Here is a 14,634-nt window from a genome sequence, read left to right as displayed (position 1 = left end):
AAACGATGACGTATTGAGGAGCATATTTAATAACAAAATAAACTCTGTTGTCTGGAGCGGCCTTTTCCACTTACAAGTGTACCGATAGTTATAAGCGAGTTCATTTCATCATATTGACGCCCTGCTTCAATGTGTTTAAATGTGGAGCACTCCCTTGACTCGAGCGCGGCGCCACGTCACAGCTACCCTGCCGTGACATTAACTGACACTGGCCCCGTAATGGTCGCCACTCAGTACAGATGATCTGCCCCGGCCCTGCGGCACTAGATTGCCTGGGTGTGTCAGGTTCTCATGAGGCCCCAGGTTATCATCAGGCACAGGTTCACCAATCAGGTACATGTTGCACCAGTGTGCGAACACTTTCTTCACCGCCACCACATGGTCTCCGATCGCCACGGAATCCCAAGTCACTTGGAGATATCATCAAACCAGCAGATTCCAGGTCACCAGGATGTACCAGGTCATCAGAAGGTTCAGGTCACCAGGAGGACCCGGTGTACCATGCGGTCTCCGTCACCAGGCAAGCCATGCCATCATTAGATCCCAGGTCACCCGAAGGTTGAACATTGGGTCCCAGGCCACCAGACATGCCATGCCATCATTAGATCCCAGGTCACCCGAAGGTTGAACATCGGGTCCAAGGCCACCAGACATGCCATGCCGCCATGAGGTCCCAGGTCACCCCACGTGCTGGGTGGTCCGCATGACCTTGTGTCACGCCCACCTTGAGCTCCTGCTGGAGACGGGCGGCGTTGGGCGGGGTGGCCGGCGAGTGCGGCAGCCCGGGGTCGTCATCCGAATCATCTCCGCGTCTCTTCAGCAGAACTCCCCTCAGCTCCGCCTGCAGCAGAGACGTGGCAGCGTAAGTTGCCGCGTGGATCAAGCGCCTGGCGTTCGGCAGACGTCCGGGCTCGATTCTCCTCGCGGGAACTTTTGCAGCACTCCGGCCTCAAAAAGTAGGGCGATGCTAATACCCTGAGTATTTGCGCACCGCACGAAATAACTCAGCGATGAGCGCTGCTCAAGAGGGGAACGGCTGATTCGCTCGAGCCTGACCGCTCGCCGAGGACACACGGGGCGGGCGCTGATGCGTGGGAGGGGACGAGCGGAAGATGGCGCCACCGACGCGACGGGGGAATCTGGGCCAGCAGGAGCGCGGCGCCGATCGACCGAGACTGTGGCGAGTACAAACGCCGGGCTCGTCCGCACAATGCGTTCCGTTGTGTTCGCAAAACGCGTCCAAGGCTTCGGGTTGCTGTGAAAAGTACGGCATTTGACTCGCTGGACCATAAAATAAATTCAGGGTGGAGAAAAGGTCCAGGAGGCTTCTACAAAGCAAACGTTGACCCTTGGCTTGCCGAGCAAAAGACGAGACTGACGTCGACAGGTTGGCCTACTGTATATTTTGATGAAAAGAAATGTAAGAATGGCTTCGACATGACAGACGACGTTTCATTCTTCATGACATCGGTTGCATAGGGAAAGGACCGACGCTTTGATGCCTGGGGGGGAGGGGAGGGGGAGACAGTCCACCTAGTGCTTTAACGAGCGGAGTAGTCAGAATAATCAGCTTCCAATTGTAACAAATTTACCGAGGCTGACCACGGAACATGAGACATTGTTATGACGCCCTCTGCAAGGCGATTGCACGCCTTGATCTTATGTTGACATTCCGCAGGTCTGCCCCCTGCCCTATGCATGACGTGGCCGAATAAGGCCCTGGGCGCATGGTCGCTTCTCATTTGCCCCATCCGAGGTACAGCCCGCCTGACATGATCCATTCCGATAAACGTAACCGTAACACGCGGCTCCTCCTGAATGGCTACTCCCATGCTACGGCCTGGTGATGAATTGAGGCATGTATTCTGGGCGAAGACGGAAAGCCCTGTAGTTCCACATCTAGGAACATCATAAATTCTGTTCGCCCTTAACAGGCAAGGCAGCTCCAGCCACTAACTCCCACACACCGTCGAAAACTCGGATGTCAAGGTACTGAAGAGTGGATGGGGAGGCGCAAGGCGGGGACGGAGGCGGCCTGGAGCGGCACCCAGAGAAGAGGCGGCAACTCGTCGTTTCGATTTGAGGAATGTAACCAGGGAGTGCTTTCGCGCTGAATCCACCAGCACAGATTGCATCTGATAGTGAAGCAGAAGGGCGGCTCCCGCGTCACGGCAGCGGCGCTGAACACGGCGCCACCGCACGCCACGAACGTCACCCTTCCAGCCGGGGAGGGATCAGCTGCACGGGAGACCGGCACTACAACATGCAGCAGGGCGTAACGGCGCCCGTGCAAGCGGTAGTGGGTTACGTCTCAGCAAGCCGGGACCAAACCGTTGGTGTGGAAAAAATGCTAACGTGCCTTTTCAGGGGGTGAATGAAGTTTTTATAAAACGCTCAGAACAGTCCTCGTTACACCCCCGGTCTCCATCCCTGTATCATTACCCTTCCCTGTTGGGAGCCGAAGAAAGTCCGAGTCAACTGCCGTCCGCTGGGAGCCTTAACTGCTTTGTCTTCCGCTGGGAGCCGTACTGAGTACATTGTGCTGCACGAGAGGGCTCTTCTGACCCCCTTGCAGACATGATTCCCCTACATATTGACGCTGAAAGGCGGGGTGCAGGCGCTCCACTTCTGTTCAGATCCAGGCCAGTTCTGCGACAGGACGTCGCCGCACGAGCTGGGCGTGCGCGTGCGAGACGGGTTACGACCCGTTTACGCCAACAAAGGGGAAGCAAAGAACGGAGCCTTAATGTCCATTTATATACATGTAGGGCGTGCAATTATACACGTCGGCGACGACTCGTGACGTCACAAGAGTGTTGCTCCACAGCGACACCGACCAAGAGGGCCGACAAAAACGAATCATGAATGCGGCACGACAGCACAACGTTGAAAGCTCTGATTTTGGAAGCGCTGTGAATCAATCTGCATCACATGTAAACTGTTCGGACTGAACAGCCACTTATAAGCTCGGACTGTGACAGTTACGACCGCATTTATGATTGCCTTGATAGCAAGGCGTGCCTACAGCATAATTGCTTAACATACTCCCCTTATTGTTTCTACAGGCCAAAAACATCAAGCGTACCCCGCTGCATAGCACCGCAGGTCATTGACAAGGCACCAGCTGGAAACAATCCCTTCTGCATGCGAGGTACGCGGCAGCCATGGCTAATTGACTGCCAGACAGCATTCATATTGGGTTGTTCACCTTAGAGTCCATTCAGACTCCTTTGCCGTGTCGTGACGGCTTTGTCAGACTGCTTTGTCTGTCCAGTAGCCAACAGGTGGGATGACAGAGTCTCATGAAGATGGCCATTATTCCGCCGAATCCAAGTCAAACAAAGCCATGGCAAACGATTTTGCTTCCAATGTCAGAAAAGTAATTTGTCAGGCTCATGGAACACATAGCAATATTCTATCAAGACTGGATCTCGTTAACATCGGTAAAGCAATGCGTAGATTTTCGGCCCTCATTTCATTCGGTACTACCAATGACAGCACATCACACGAATGCTCTATGCCGCAAAATCTGTGGCCCAATCGCATGTTCTCTCTGTTCTGACAACGGCTGATGCTTGTCATCCTGGGTTTCACATGCCCGAATTTCTCACTGAAAGGATGCAATCGAGCTTAAGATTAAATTTCAATGGAAACTAGTCATACGTCGCTTCATATCCTCCACACAGTGCCGCGCTACCAACAGCCAAATGTCCCCACCGGTCAAAGCCCACACGCGGGGGTTCTGTCTGCGGCTTCAGCCTCGGTGACACACCACAGGTTGACCTGTCAGGAGCGCGACTCCTTCCCTCGCCATAGCGTACCTGCAGCACCTGGATGCGCAGACTAGGCTTCCTGCTGACAGTCACGTTCGGGTTGCACGCGTAGAACATGCGCTCGTTGTTGTAGCTGCGCACCACAGTCATCTCGCCGCTGCTATTGACCCACAGCATGGTCATGACTCCGGCGACGCGACCGGGTCACCAGAGGTCACCGCCGCCCCCGCGCACTCCTCCGCCCACCGGCGCGACTGTCGAGTGCCGGCGGGTCGCGCCGGCCGCCGGCCGCCGCCTCCAGACGGGTGACGTCACCCGCCCGCGACTAGTGACGTCACCGGCGGCCTAGCCGCCCCCGCCGCGCGGCTGACCGCGGAGGCGAGGCCGCGGAAGGTCTGCGGAGACAGTGCCGTCGCTGAGCGATCTGCCGCGGCGAGGGGCCAGCGGGCGAGCACGCTGGGTGGCCGGGGAAGGGGCGCGATTGTGCCGCCCGGTGGCAGTCTTGCGACACGCAAGGCGGCGCGCTCGGACGGCATTTCGTAGCGTCTTTACGGCGTGACCTGCAGGGTCATGCGAGCGCTGGGAGGAGAAAGGTGTGTCATGACTTCAGCTCGGGTCGGCCGATTTTCAGAGAAATGGAGTGGAGTGGGTACCAAAATGGGAAGACGGAGTGGTGGCTGCGTTGTGATGACATGATGGAGGAGATGGTAACCCCTCACTGAGCTAGTGATGGTTGAATGCAGCATTCATTTCTTGGGAAATGTCAGAGCTTGACGAAACGACCTGAGAAGATCCAAATCAGAGATGACGTCACGACACGCCGAGCTCCTCCGCAAAGGGCGCATCACCTTGCGGCTACCACCCATCAGGTTGACGTCACTTACATGACGTCACCTGCGAAAAATTAAAGACGTAATCGCGGACTTAATGTTCGCCTGCTGTGATGTGTGAACCAGGATGTCGTACAATCAGGACGCGGCTTCTTGTCATATCATCTTGCAAAACTTACAGGCATGCAGGCTCAATGTAATGTGGACTATCTTTTGCACGCACAAGGCACCATTAGCTGCAGTATCTCTGCATATGTGCTTTCTCGGAAAGCAAAGATCATGTCACGTAGCGTTGTTGGTCGGATTTCAAGGTTGCATTTCAGCTCATTCCAGTGCTTCCATGACCCCTTTGAGTAGGTCGATTCCATTATCAAAATTTCGCGCTAGCCAAGAAGAAAAGAAGTTATTGTTTCCTTCGAATGGCCCAGAGGCCTAGTACAGCCATTTCCGGTTCAGAACAAACCTCTCCTAAACCAGGGGCCACTCCGGAGACTGCACCGCACCACAAGGCGCTAGCCCGAGACTGCAACTAGCCGGCCAACCACGGAATGCGGAAAGGCTAACAATACATTTCGGCCAGTATTATGGCAGCACAAGTCAGTCAGGTTCAGTCGGCTTCAAATCACCGCTCCATATTTTGGGCCGCTTTTATCCGTTTTTGATCATTTCTGCTCCACCCTTTCCGCCGCGGGTGGCTTTGGCCCTCTCTAGTTCGCTCTGGACGTCTTCCGCCGGCCCCAGACTTCATCGGCCCACCAAACTCCAGTGTGGACAATTTAGACCCGCTGCAGTCCACTTTGGACTGGCTCGACTCGCTCCAGCATACCTCACTGCGCTCAGGAGGGCTTCGGTCCGCTCCACTCCGCTCAGGAGGGCTCGGTCCGCTCCACTCCGCTCAGGAGGGCTTCGGACTACTCCACTCCGCTCAGGAGGGCTTCAAACCCCTCCACTCCCCGAAGGAGGGCTTCGGTCCGCTCCACTCCGCTAAGGAGGGCTTCGGACCACTCCACTCCGCTCAGGAGGGCTTCGGTCCGCTCCACTCCGCTCAGGAGGGCTTCGAACCGCTCCACTCCGTTCGTGACCGCGTCTTGAAACCACTGAGGCAACGCTCGGGCGGCGACAGTCGCAACAGTCGCTCACCGTCACGGTCGCCGCCCCCGCCCGACAGTGAGCCTGAGGTGAACTGGTGCACAGACCGCGGAATGACTGTCGGAAAACAAATATGCGTGGGTGAAACTGTGCCAACGGCGGTGCAATACAGCCAGGAAGCCTACCAGGGCGTCTTTATGACTTGTGATGGGTGGTGCAGCCCATCCAGACAATAAAACACACAGCGACTGACCTCCGCCTCACCGACCAATGGCGTTCATCCGGCCTCAAACCGAAGCCGGGATGACCCAGAAGCCGCGTCCACCCCCACCCGAGACAGCATCCGGCAACGAGCACCCAGGCGGCTCGGCCCTGTTCCGTCGGCGCGGCCGGCGCTTCGGCGCCTCAGCGGCGTTCGCGGCGCACTTGCCCGGGCGCGCCGTTACCATCGCCGGCCGCGCCGCCGGCCGCCGCAGTAAAACAATGCGCCGGCGCGCCGATTACGCCGCGATCGCGAGCGTGACCACCGGTGGAACACGGCCAGCGGTGTCGGCGCGGTGTCGGCGTGCGGTGTCGGCGCGCGGCGCTCGCCGCCAGCGGCCGGGCGGGGGCGGCCGGACAGCGGGGCACCACACCTACCGAGCACGCCACTCCGTCTTGTTGTCGGCTCGCGCCGCGTAAACACCGCGGGATCGATGCGCACAGATAATCGCATCACGGCGGCAAAAACAGCGCCGCGTCACCATGCATCACGTCTGAAAGGCACGCGTGGGTCACCAGCCACGCCGGGGATACGGGCAGGAGCGGCGCGCGGTGGCGGAGCGGAGGCGCGTCGCCGAAAATCTTCGCGAAAACATTACAGACAGCGCGTTCTGCGGATGCCAGCTGTTTCGCGGGCGTGTCGGCTAACGCCCGCAGCCGGAGCTCCGCGCGCGCCACGGAGGGCTTCATCGGACCGGGCAGCACGCCCGCCGCGGACAGTTGGGCCGCGCCGTCCGAGCCTCTGACCTCTGACCCCGTGTCATCTCGTGCCCGCCCGGCTGACCTGGATCCCGGGCCGGCCGACGCGCCCGGAAGTTGGGCCAGCCCCGTCCCACGCCGGCCGGAGCGCGCCAGTGCCGGCGCCGACCGGCCGGGACGGCGAGCTCAAGTCAACAGTCGGCCGCGAGCGCGCGGAGCGCAGAAGTGGTTGGTCGGTAGAGAGGGCGAGAGTGAATGGCGAGAGGGTATGCCGATCACACCACTCAGGAGTAGCACTGGAGTCACAATGAATCCACTCACGAGTCTTGTTTTGAAACCGCAACGTAATCATTGAGTCTTGTTTTCTGTTGTGCTGAGGTATTCGCTGCAGAGCCCATGTGGTGAAGAACGCGATCGTGATGTACGCGGAATGGATACGAATGCGTTTACATGGAACGGAACGTTCCACGTATACCTGCGTTGTAGGTGGTACATGCGACATAATTACACATGCACTGGGCTCGTTCACCTTGGGATGTCTTTGTCGTGGCAGCACATCTGTCGTCGGTTTCAAAGCTGCATCGCATTGGCATTGTGCTGTTCTACCGTCAAACCCACGCCATCCCGCATGTAAGAGGAGCTATAAAAGCTGCATATGATACAGTCGTTGTGTCGAACCTCAGCCCCCTGTGCGACTGGCACCCGCCTCGCCCGCTCCCCCCCCCCCCCCCCCCCTCTTCCCGGTGCACCCTGGCCACTCCAGACCTATCGAGCCCATGTCCACGTCGTCCTGGTCCACTCTTAGCATGTTGTGAGGGTTGTGAAGGTCGCGGTCCCCGCGGGCATTCTGTGGCGGTTCAAGAGCCGCACAACAGTTATTAGCCCTGCTGTGCTCCTCAAGTGCAAGCAGAAGTCGGAATGGATCATACCATCCTTATGCAACCATCCTTATGCAGACAAAAAATAAAATAAAATGGTGAGTTAGTTCAGTCTAGTGCAGTTTACTTTTCTTTTTTACTCGTTCCGATCCAACTTGTTCCGCTGTGCCGTCCTGTCCAGTCCGAGAATCCTAGTCTACTATTCCGATGTCTCGCCCCCACTCCTCTTGACGTTCCAGTCCCGCCTCGTCCTGCATCACGCCGCACCTGTCCCGGCTGTCCCAGTGTCCCACCCTGTCCCGGCTGTCCCGGTGTCCCACCCTGTCCCGGCTGTCGCGGTGTTCCACCCTGTTCCGGCTGCCCAGTATCCTAACCCGTCCTGGCTGTCCCAGCGTGCATCCCCGCACAGGCGGTCCCGGTCCGGCCGTGCCGCTCCGCCGCGCTCGCCGCCGCGCGACCGCTCCCATTGTGCGAGCGGCCAGCCTTTTTGCGTGTCGGCCGCCCGCGGACCCGGCCCGCCGGCCCGGAAGCGCCCGACAGGCGCGGCAGAGCGGCGGAGCGCGCTGGGAGCGGCCACAGGGCAGGGCGACCGGGCAGAGTGGCGGAGCGGTGGTGGGAGGCACTACAGAACAGCGCAGTGGCACTGAAAATGATCATAAAGTGTGGTAATTGGGAAGGGAGCCAAGCGATAAGTGGAGGACGTGTTTATGCAGAGTTGTGGGGCAGCAACAGTAACAGAGGAGGGAGGTGAAATGGTCATCACGAGTGGCGAAGCTTTAGTAGGTGCTCTGGAGCAGCGGAGGAACGATGGGAATGACGATGTGGGCGGGAACGGTTACAGGGTGGGGAAGAGCATGAGAACGTACGGGAGAAGGGTGGCTGACGGTGCAGCAAACCCCAGAGAGTGCCTGCGAGCAGCTCACGAGAGGAGGCTGAGCGAAATGACTTACCGGCAGACGTAGGGCAGCTGCAAATGCAGGGTGGTGGACAGAAGAGCGAGGCGAAATATGTGTGAAGGCAAGGAGAGACAAAGTAAAGGGGGGGGGAGAGAAAGAGTGTACGAGAGGAGGAAGAATCAGTACCCCGGGGGAAGAGGCTACGGGCGGTACACGTTGGAGATTAAAGGGAAGCTTATGTTTATGAGACGTGGAATAGTTACAGGCCATGGTTTCAGGGAGTTAAGAAAAGTGCAGGTTGGTCAGGGTTAGATTCTCTTTCCATCTAGAAAATGAAACAGCAGAATAATCAGACAGCACTGCCTTTTCCTACCGGCTGGTAAGATGCAATAAATCATCACTTATGCTGCAATCATTTGGAACACTCTACAGGAAGCCAGAGATTTTGCAAGTCTTTCGTAGATCCAAGATGTAACGATTTACTCGGTCTTAACTCGCAGCGATGTCAAAGTGTGCAAACGCCCGTTGGCTCCCAGTGAAGTAACGTTATCTCATACACGTCAGTTAAGGTTGCCGAGTTGTGTAACGTTTTGCATGTGCATGCTCAATGATCCCGGAAGGCATGATTTATATAATACCCATGTCGTGTAGCAATATTCGTAATAGGCCCTTTACCAAGGAAGCATGCAAACAAATGTGTATACTCGATTACTCAGCACAATGTTCATTTCCAGTAGCATCGCCCGAGGCATCCGACGGAGAAAGTGCACGTGTTCTGGGGCCCTCGTCTGAAAGCTGTGAATCCCGACAATGCGATGGGCCGAACACGTGGCTGCCACTGAAGGAGATGACATGCGTCGAGTTCGCCAGCGAGCCATGAAGCCAGAGGCCACCCGGGCTGGTGAATAGCATCGACGTCACCTGAGAAGGCGAAGTACCAAATTTATCTTGGATACGACGGTGCGCGTGTCTCTCCCTGCCCAAAAGTGCCTCGGGGCTTCATTAAGCACAGGACAGGACGTCTCATTTCTCCCCGGACGGAGATCACCCCGCCGAGGCCACCGCATGAGCCAAGGCCGTGAGACACTGGGAACAGAACACGACATCGGTCGGAAAGCGGCGAGCGGTCCCCGCCTCCGGGAGCTAAGTTCACGGACGCCGAGACCTATGCGATTAAGCAGCGGCTTGTGGTGCCGGACCCTTACGTAAAACTCCACGGCGGTAACATGAAGGCGATGACGGCATGCCAGCTCAGCGATGAGCAAATGCTCTGAGTTCCGCATGTGACTGCGGTTGCCAGGGGGCAGGTGTCGGTCTGGTTCAGAAGCGCGCCCGAAAGACGAAAACGTGGGGACACGTCCCGCTATACCGCAGCCATTCCAGGCGTGCTAATTGCTCCGCTCCGATGATCACCACATCATCGACAACTGCCAGACGGCGACTGTGGAATGTCGAACGATCAACGCCAGAAGCGAACGCTGCGGGAGCACGCCGGCCTGCGCTCTTCCGCCGCGGAGCAGTGACGACAGAGCCTGTCGTGTTCTTCACGCGACGGTGTTGCCGGCGCGTTAGATCGGGTGGTGCTTCGTGCCGGTGTGCAACGCGCCGCGTCATGGGAATGGCCGTGGTGTGATTTGGGCTGGGGCGACCCTGCGAATAACTGGTCAGTGGTAGCGGATTGCCCAGAGAATGGCACCGGCCTGCGCAGGTTTCATCGGCCCAGACAGGGAAAAACTCGGCCCGGAAACGCTCGCTTGTATATATCTCTATGACGGCCGTCACATCGCTTGTCATATACGGCCTCGAAGACTGCATCAAACCATTTTAAGGGTCACTCCGAATTACCGCTCCGAGGACCGCTCGAGAACCGTCCGGGACGTCCGGTCCGGAGGACCATCCGAGAACCCTCCGGGGCGTTCCGAGGACCCTTCTGGAAATGATCTGATGACCGGTGCCGATCTCGGGATGCTCCGTCGCTCGGGGCGCAGCCGCGGGACCGCCGACAGCCGGCCGCGGCCCGCCGGCGGCGCAGGCGTTCACTGAGGTCCGTCTCTACGACCGCCGTCACGCCATCTCCTTCAGGAGGACAGCTTCCGGGGATCGCCACGAAACCGCCCGGAGGACCACCCCGGAGTACCGCGCCGAGGACCGCACTGAGAACCGATCCCAAGGGCCGCTCCGAGAGCCGCTCTTGAGGACCGCCCGAGGACCGCTCCATACGTCCGGTGCGGTCCAACGCCTCGGGAGGGGGCCGCGCGGTCGTCAGCGGCTGGCCGGCGCCGCCCGGTGGAAAGCGCCAGATGGTGCGACGTCGCCACTGCGGCCGACGTCAACCGGAGACATCATGCTAATGGCCGGCACGCCGGCCGCGGCCCGACTTTCACGCGATTAGCCATGTTTACCGAGACGCACAGGTGCGTGGTGGCCGGCGCGTGGTCTGGCCGCGCTGCCGACGGCGCCCACGGGCACTTTGCTCGCGTTGAGGTACCGACGCGGCCCAGCGCCTGGAAGCTTGGCTTTCGGCTTATGCGGCAAATGTACCGGCAAGCCATGCACGGTCCCACCGGCACTCATTCGATACAGCCTGCCGAGAGCGCGGGAACTGAACCTTGTGAATTTGGTTCAGGCGCTATGCGATCGAGGCTGTAGCACTGCCTTTCGAGGAAAAAACCGTGTTAATTGGCCGAGGATAGAAGGCGGGATACCATCAGCTCGCTCTAGGGTGGTGACAGCTCGATAGGCGGACCCTGCCCGTCCCGATATCTCGTAGTCAGATCACTTCAGGCCCGCCGCCGCGGGAGTTCAGCAGACAAGCCAAGACAGATGACGGAGCGAGTGACGTGGGAGGGCGCGGAGGGAGTGACGAACTCCGGCGGCTGGTGGGCACCGTGGGAGCGTCTTTCCGGTCGGTTCGTCGAGCCTGAAATAAAGATGATCCCCCGCCGGGCGGGCCGCGAGCCGCCGGCCGGAAACAATGCGCGTGACACCGATCCATCAGCGGGTGCGCGGCGCCGTCACCCGCGCGGTCAGGGCGGGGTTGCGCCGCCCCCCCCCCCCCCTCCCCGGGCTCCCCCGGTCGGCGCTGGGACGGAGGAGGTCGCCCGTCGCCCGCGAGAACCGGCGTGTCACTCCAGCTCACGCGCGGTACGGCTCTGGTGCTGTGACGGCGGGGATCGTCCGCAAACGGGGATGAATCGGATGACGCCTCACGCCGCACCGCGCGGACATCCTGAGGTTAGAAGTGGACGGTTGTTCCGCGACGTGCGAGCGACAGAGGGACGTACCCAATAGTGGCCGTGTAACGGCAGCTAATTATTTAAGCCACCGTGGGAGGATAGTGATAATGTGCGCACTATCACTCTGCCGGTGGGAAGAGGAACCACAGTTGGTTCTTCACTAATACGAATACGGCATCGGAGAAGGAACCGTTTGTGTACGAAGCGAGAGCAGCGACAGAAGAGTGCTTCGCTGAGGAATACTGTGGAGCTGCTGAGGGACGCGAGTGGTAACCCACAACACGCTGCTTGGTTATAACATGTTTATAACATGTCTCCTAATTGTCAGATGACACGGTGTACACGCGTTGGGGAGAGGCGAGGGGTGGGGCGGCAACATCACCCTCGGGGGTGGGGCAAAGTCCGAGAACGTGTCCTGATTTTCAGCTTCGTTTCCTTTTCCTACAAAACTATTCCAAAACAAACTTCCCTGGGCAAACGTCGCTCATGTTTCTTTTGAAGCACAGGAGTGTGCAGTTTTTTCCCGACTTTAACCATCTTCTGGTGCTCGGTTGCCGCTATCGCCCATCCAACCTTGAGTGCATGAGCCATACATACTGCTAAGACACGTTGGAATGGGATGAAGCCAACAATCTAAGCTACTTGTGAGCCGGACACTCTCCCCGCGACGTACTCTTCAAGCTTGATAGGAGCTAATCAGACATCACCTTACGAAACACGCCCGGCGCCAGCTGACACCAGGCAAGCCCAACCGAGCCGCTGTTAGCAATTTCACGCCGGGTCACGACAAGATTCGCGACCAGGATGTTTCGCGCCATCGCCCATTTCTGGACGACGCGGCGAAATCACTGATCTAATCCAGCTCACTTAGAGCAGAGCTTACGCCAGACGCCAAACCTCGATTCCATCAGGACTTAATGGAGCATGCCAACACCGGCAGTGTGGTGAAATATCGGACGTTCACTCAGTGGCGGCATGAAGTTCGCAGCGTAGATATCCAGCTGGAGATAAGCTAAGATATCTGGCGCTGGGAGACTGCCGAGTTGCGGTTTAAGTGGAAGTGTAAGGATAGAGGCACGCTGGTGCTTCGATACTGGTAAAGCGCACACGCAATGTGCGTGTGTCACTGTGTTATGCACTATCTAGACGGGTCACACCTAGTACCAAACGGTAGACCTGGAGGACATGTGTATCGTGATCGTCCCATTCAGCCACACAGGGATCATGCTCACAACTTACTCTCTTCGCCTTATTAATATCCGAAACAGGGGTGAAAATAAGTAACAATGCAAACCAATATGCGCCATCAATAAAAAGTGACATAAAATGGAGCTCGCGTACCGTATGCAAACAATAATTATGCAATATGAAAACCGCGCTGTAGCTACTGCACCTAGAATGCGCACCACACGCAGACTACCATACCATACCACTATAGCGTGCATCTGTTACGAGTCTGTCCTAAGCCGTTCAAATAAGGCTGCTGCATTTCAACCTCCCCACTACACTTTGTTAACTAGTGATAGCTTTTGGTTCCCTGAAAACTAACATCCAGTTCGTCCACACGCTCTCCTAGCAGGCGTTGTTTTAACAGGATGATAATCGCACGTTAATCCGAGCGGAATATGCAAACGACCTGGCCAAAGAAGCCAGGAGGCAAGCACGCGCATCATCCGAAATAATTACCTCCATCGTTCACCACTCGCGAAAAAACGTTTTGTAATGTAATGCAAGGTCAATGACAGACAGACGTCCAGGGCTGGGCCGCGGCAGGCGGCGTATAATGGCACGGCACCCTCAGTCCGGAGCTGCCGACTGGGAGGAGGCCACAGGGCAGCGTCCGCAGTCACCGGACACGTGACCTCTCGCAGACGATCCTGCTCCGCAGCCAGCCCGGAGCTGCCGACTGGGAGGAGGCCACAGGGCCGCGTCCGCAGCCACCGGACATGTGACCTCTCGCAGACGATCCAGCTCCGCAGCCAGCCCGGAAGACCGACCGAGCGCGTCGAAAGGACGCATTCAAACGCGCTGGCCAGACGGGTGCCGATTTCTCCGGCGGCGTCGCCATATGGCACGGAAAGTGCGTGGGGCCGGCCCGGGCGCCCCAGTCAAGCACGGAGCTCAGCCATCTGGCGGCGGGGAGGCGGGCGAGGCGGCCCGCCCACTGGAGACAAGTGGACGGAGTGGCACGAGCGGGGCCGGAAGTGCGCCGCCGAGGAGCGCGGAGTCGCAGTGGACCTGAACTGACTCATGGCAGTCTGGAATAAAGGACGAGCAGCCGGGACCCAAGAGGAGCGGTCCAGAGCCGCAGAGAAGAAGCCCAGAGCCAAACAGGGCCGTCCGTGGTGGACAAAAACTGCCCGACTTATTGCCATCGTCTGCTTCTTCGATCTGTGAACTCAATGCGGATAGTCCCGCACGTGTTCGGATGCCTTGGTGAGGCACCTGAGAAGTGGCGCGTCAGACAAACACATCCGTTCACCCACGGCCAGCGAATGTCAATCCGCATAACAATGGCAAAATGGAAAGCAGGTCGCGCAGGAGAATAGGTTTTATCAAACTGTGAGAACTCCTGGAGCTAAGTGTGCGGGCGCAGCAGGAGCGTATCGCTCTGCAGTTAGTCCGCCAAAACAATGGGTGTGGGTCCGCGGAGGGGCAGACGTCAGAAGAGAAAGCTGGCCAGGCAGTCACAGTTACGGCTGATACGGATACAGAGTGCTCGTGTGGGTGCATCACTGCTGGACCTGGGGCCGTCGCGTGCTCGGTTAAGCTGCCGAGAATCAAGTGGCGGTATAACGTTCATAAACGCTTACCCACAAGTGGCGGTATAACGTTCATAAAATAATATAATTAGTCTTGGTATAGTTTCACCTACGGCAACAATCTTCATTGTTCAGGTGTCAGCAATATTTCCGGTCACTATTGCAACCATTTCTTAATGATTCTTTGTTACCACTTCGTTACGACCAGCG

The 14,634-nt window shown here is 57.9% G+C and overlaps 2 protein-coding genes across 2 annotated transcripts in view; both read right to left on the bottom strand.

Annotated features, from left to right (window-relative positions):
• LOC119107462 (CD151 antigen-like) overlaps positions 1-594 on the bottom strand; it is a 5,843-nt gene extending 5,249 nt beyond the window's left edge. The window contains exon 1 of the mRNA XM_037230905.1: positions 553-594. Within this exon, the coding sequence (XP_037086800.1) occupies positions 553-594 (42 nt within the window). The remainder of the gene's footprint in view (positions 1-552) is intronic.
• LOC119107189 (uncharacterized) overlaps positions 402-14,634 on the bottom strand; it is a 74,589-nt gene continuing 60,356 nt past the window's right edge. Inside the window, exon 5 of the mRNA XM_037230578.1 lies at positions 402-841. Within this exon, the coding sequence (XP_037086473.1) occupies positions 614-841 (228 nt within the window). The 3' untranslated portion in view covers positions 402-613. The remainder of the gene's footprint in view (positions 842-14,634) is intronic.

Source organism: Pollicipes pollicipes, unplaced genomic scaffold (genome assembly GCF_011947565.3).
Source record: "Pollicipes pollicipes isolate AB1234 unplaced genomic scaffold, Ppol_2.1 Scaffold_6686;HRSCAF=7923_pilon_pilon_pilon, whole genome shotgun sequence".
Lineage (NCBI taxonomy): Eukaryota > Metazoa > Arthropoda > Thecostraca > Pollicipedomorpha > Pollicipedidae > Pollicipes > Pollicipes pollicipes.
This window is presented reverse-complemented; position numbering and strand designations above follow the sequence as displayed.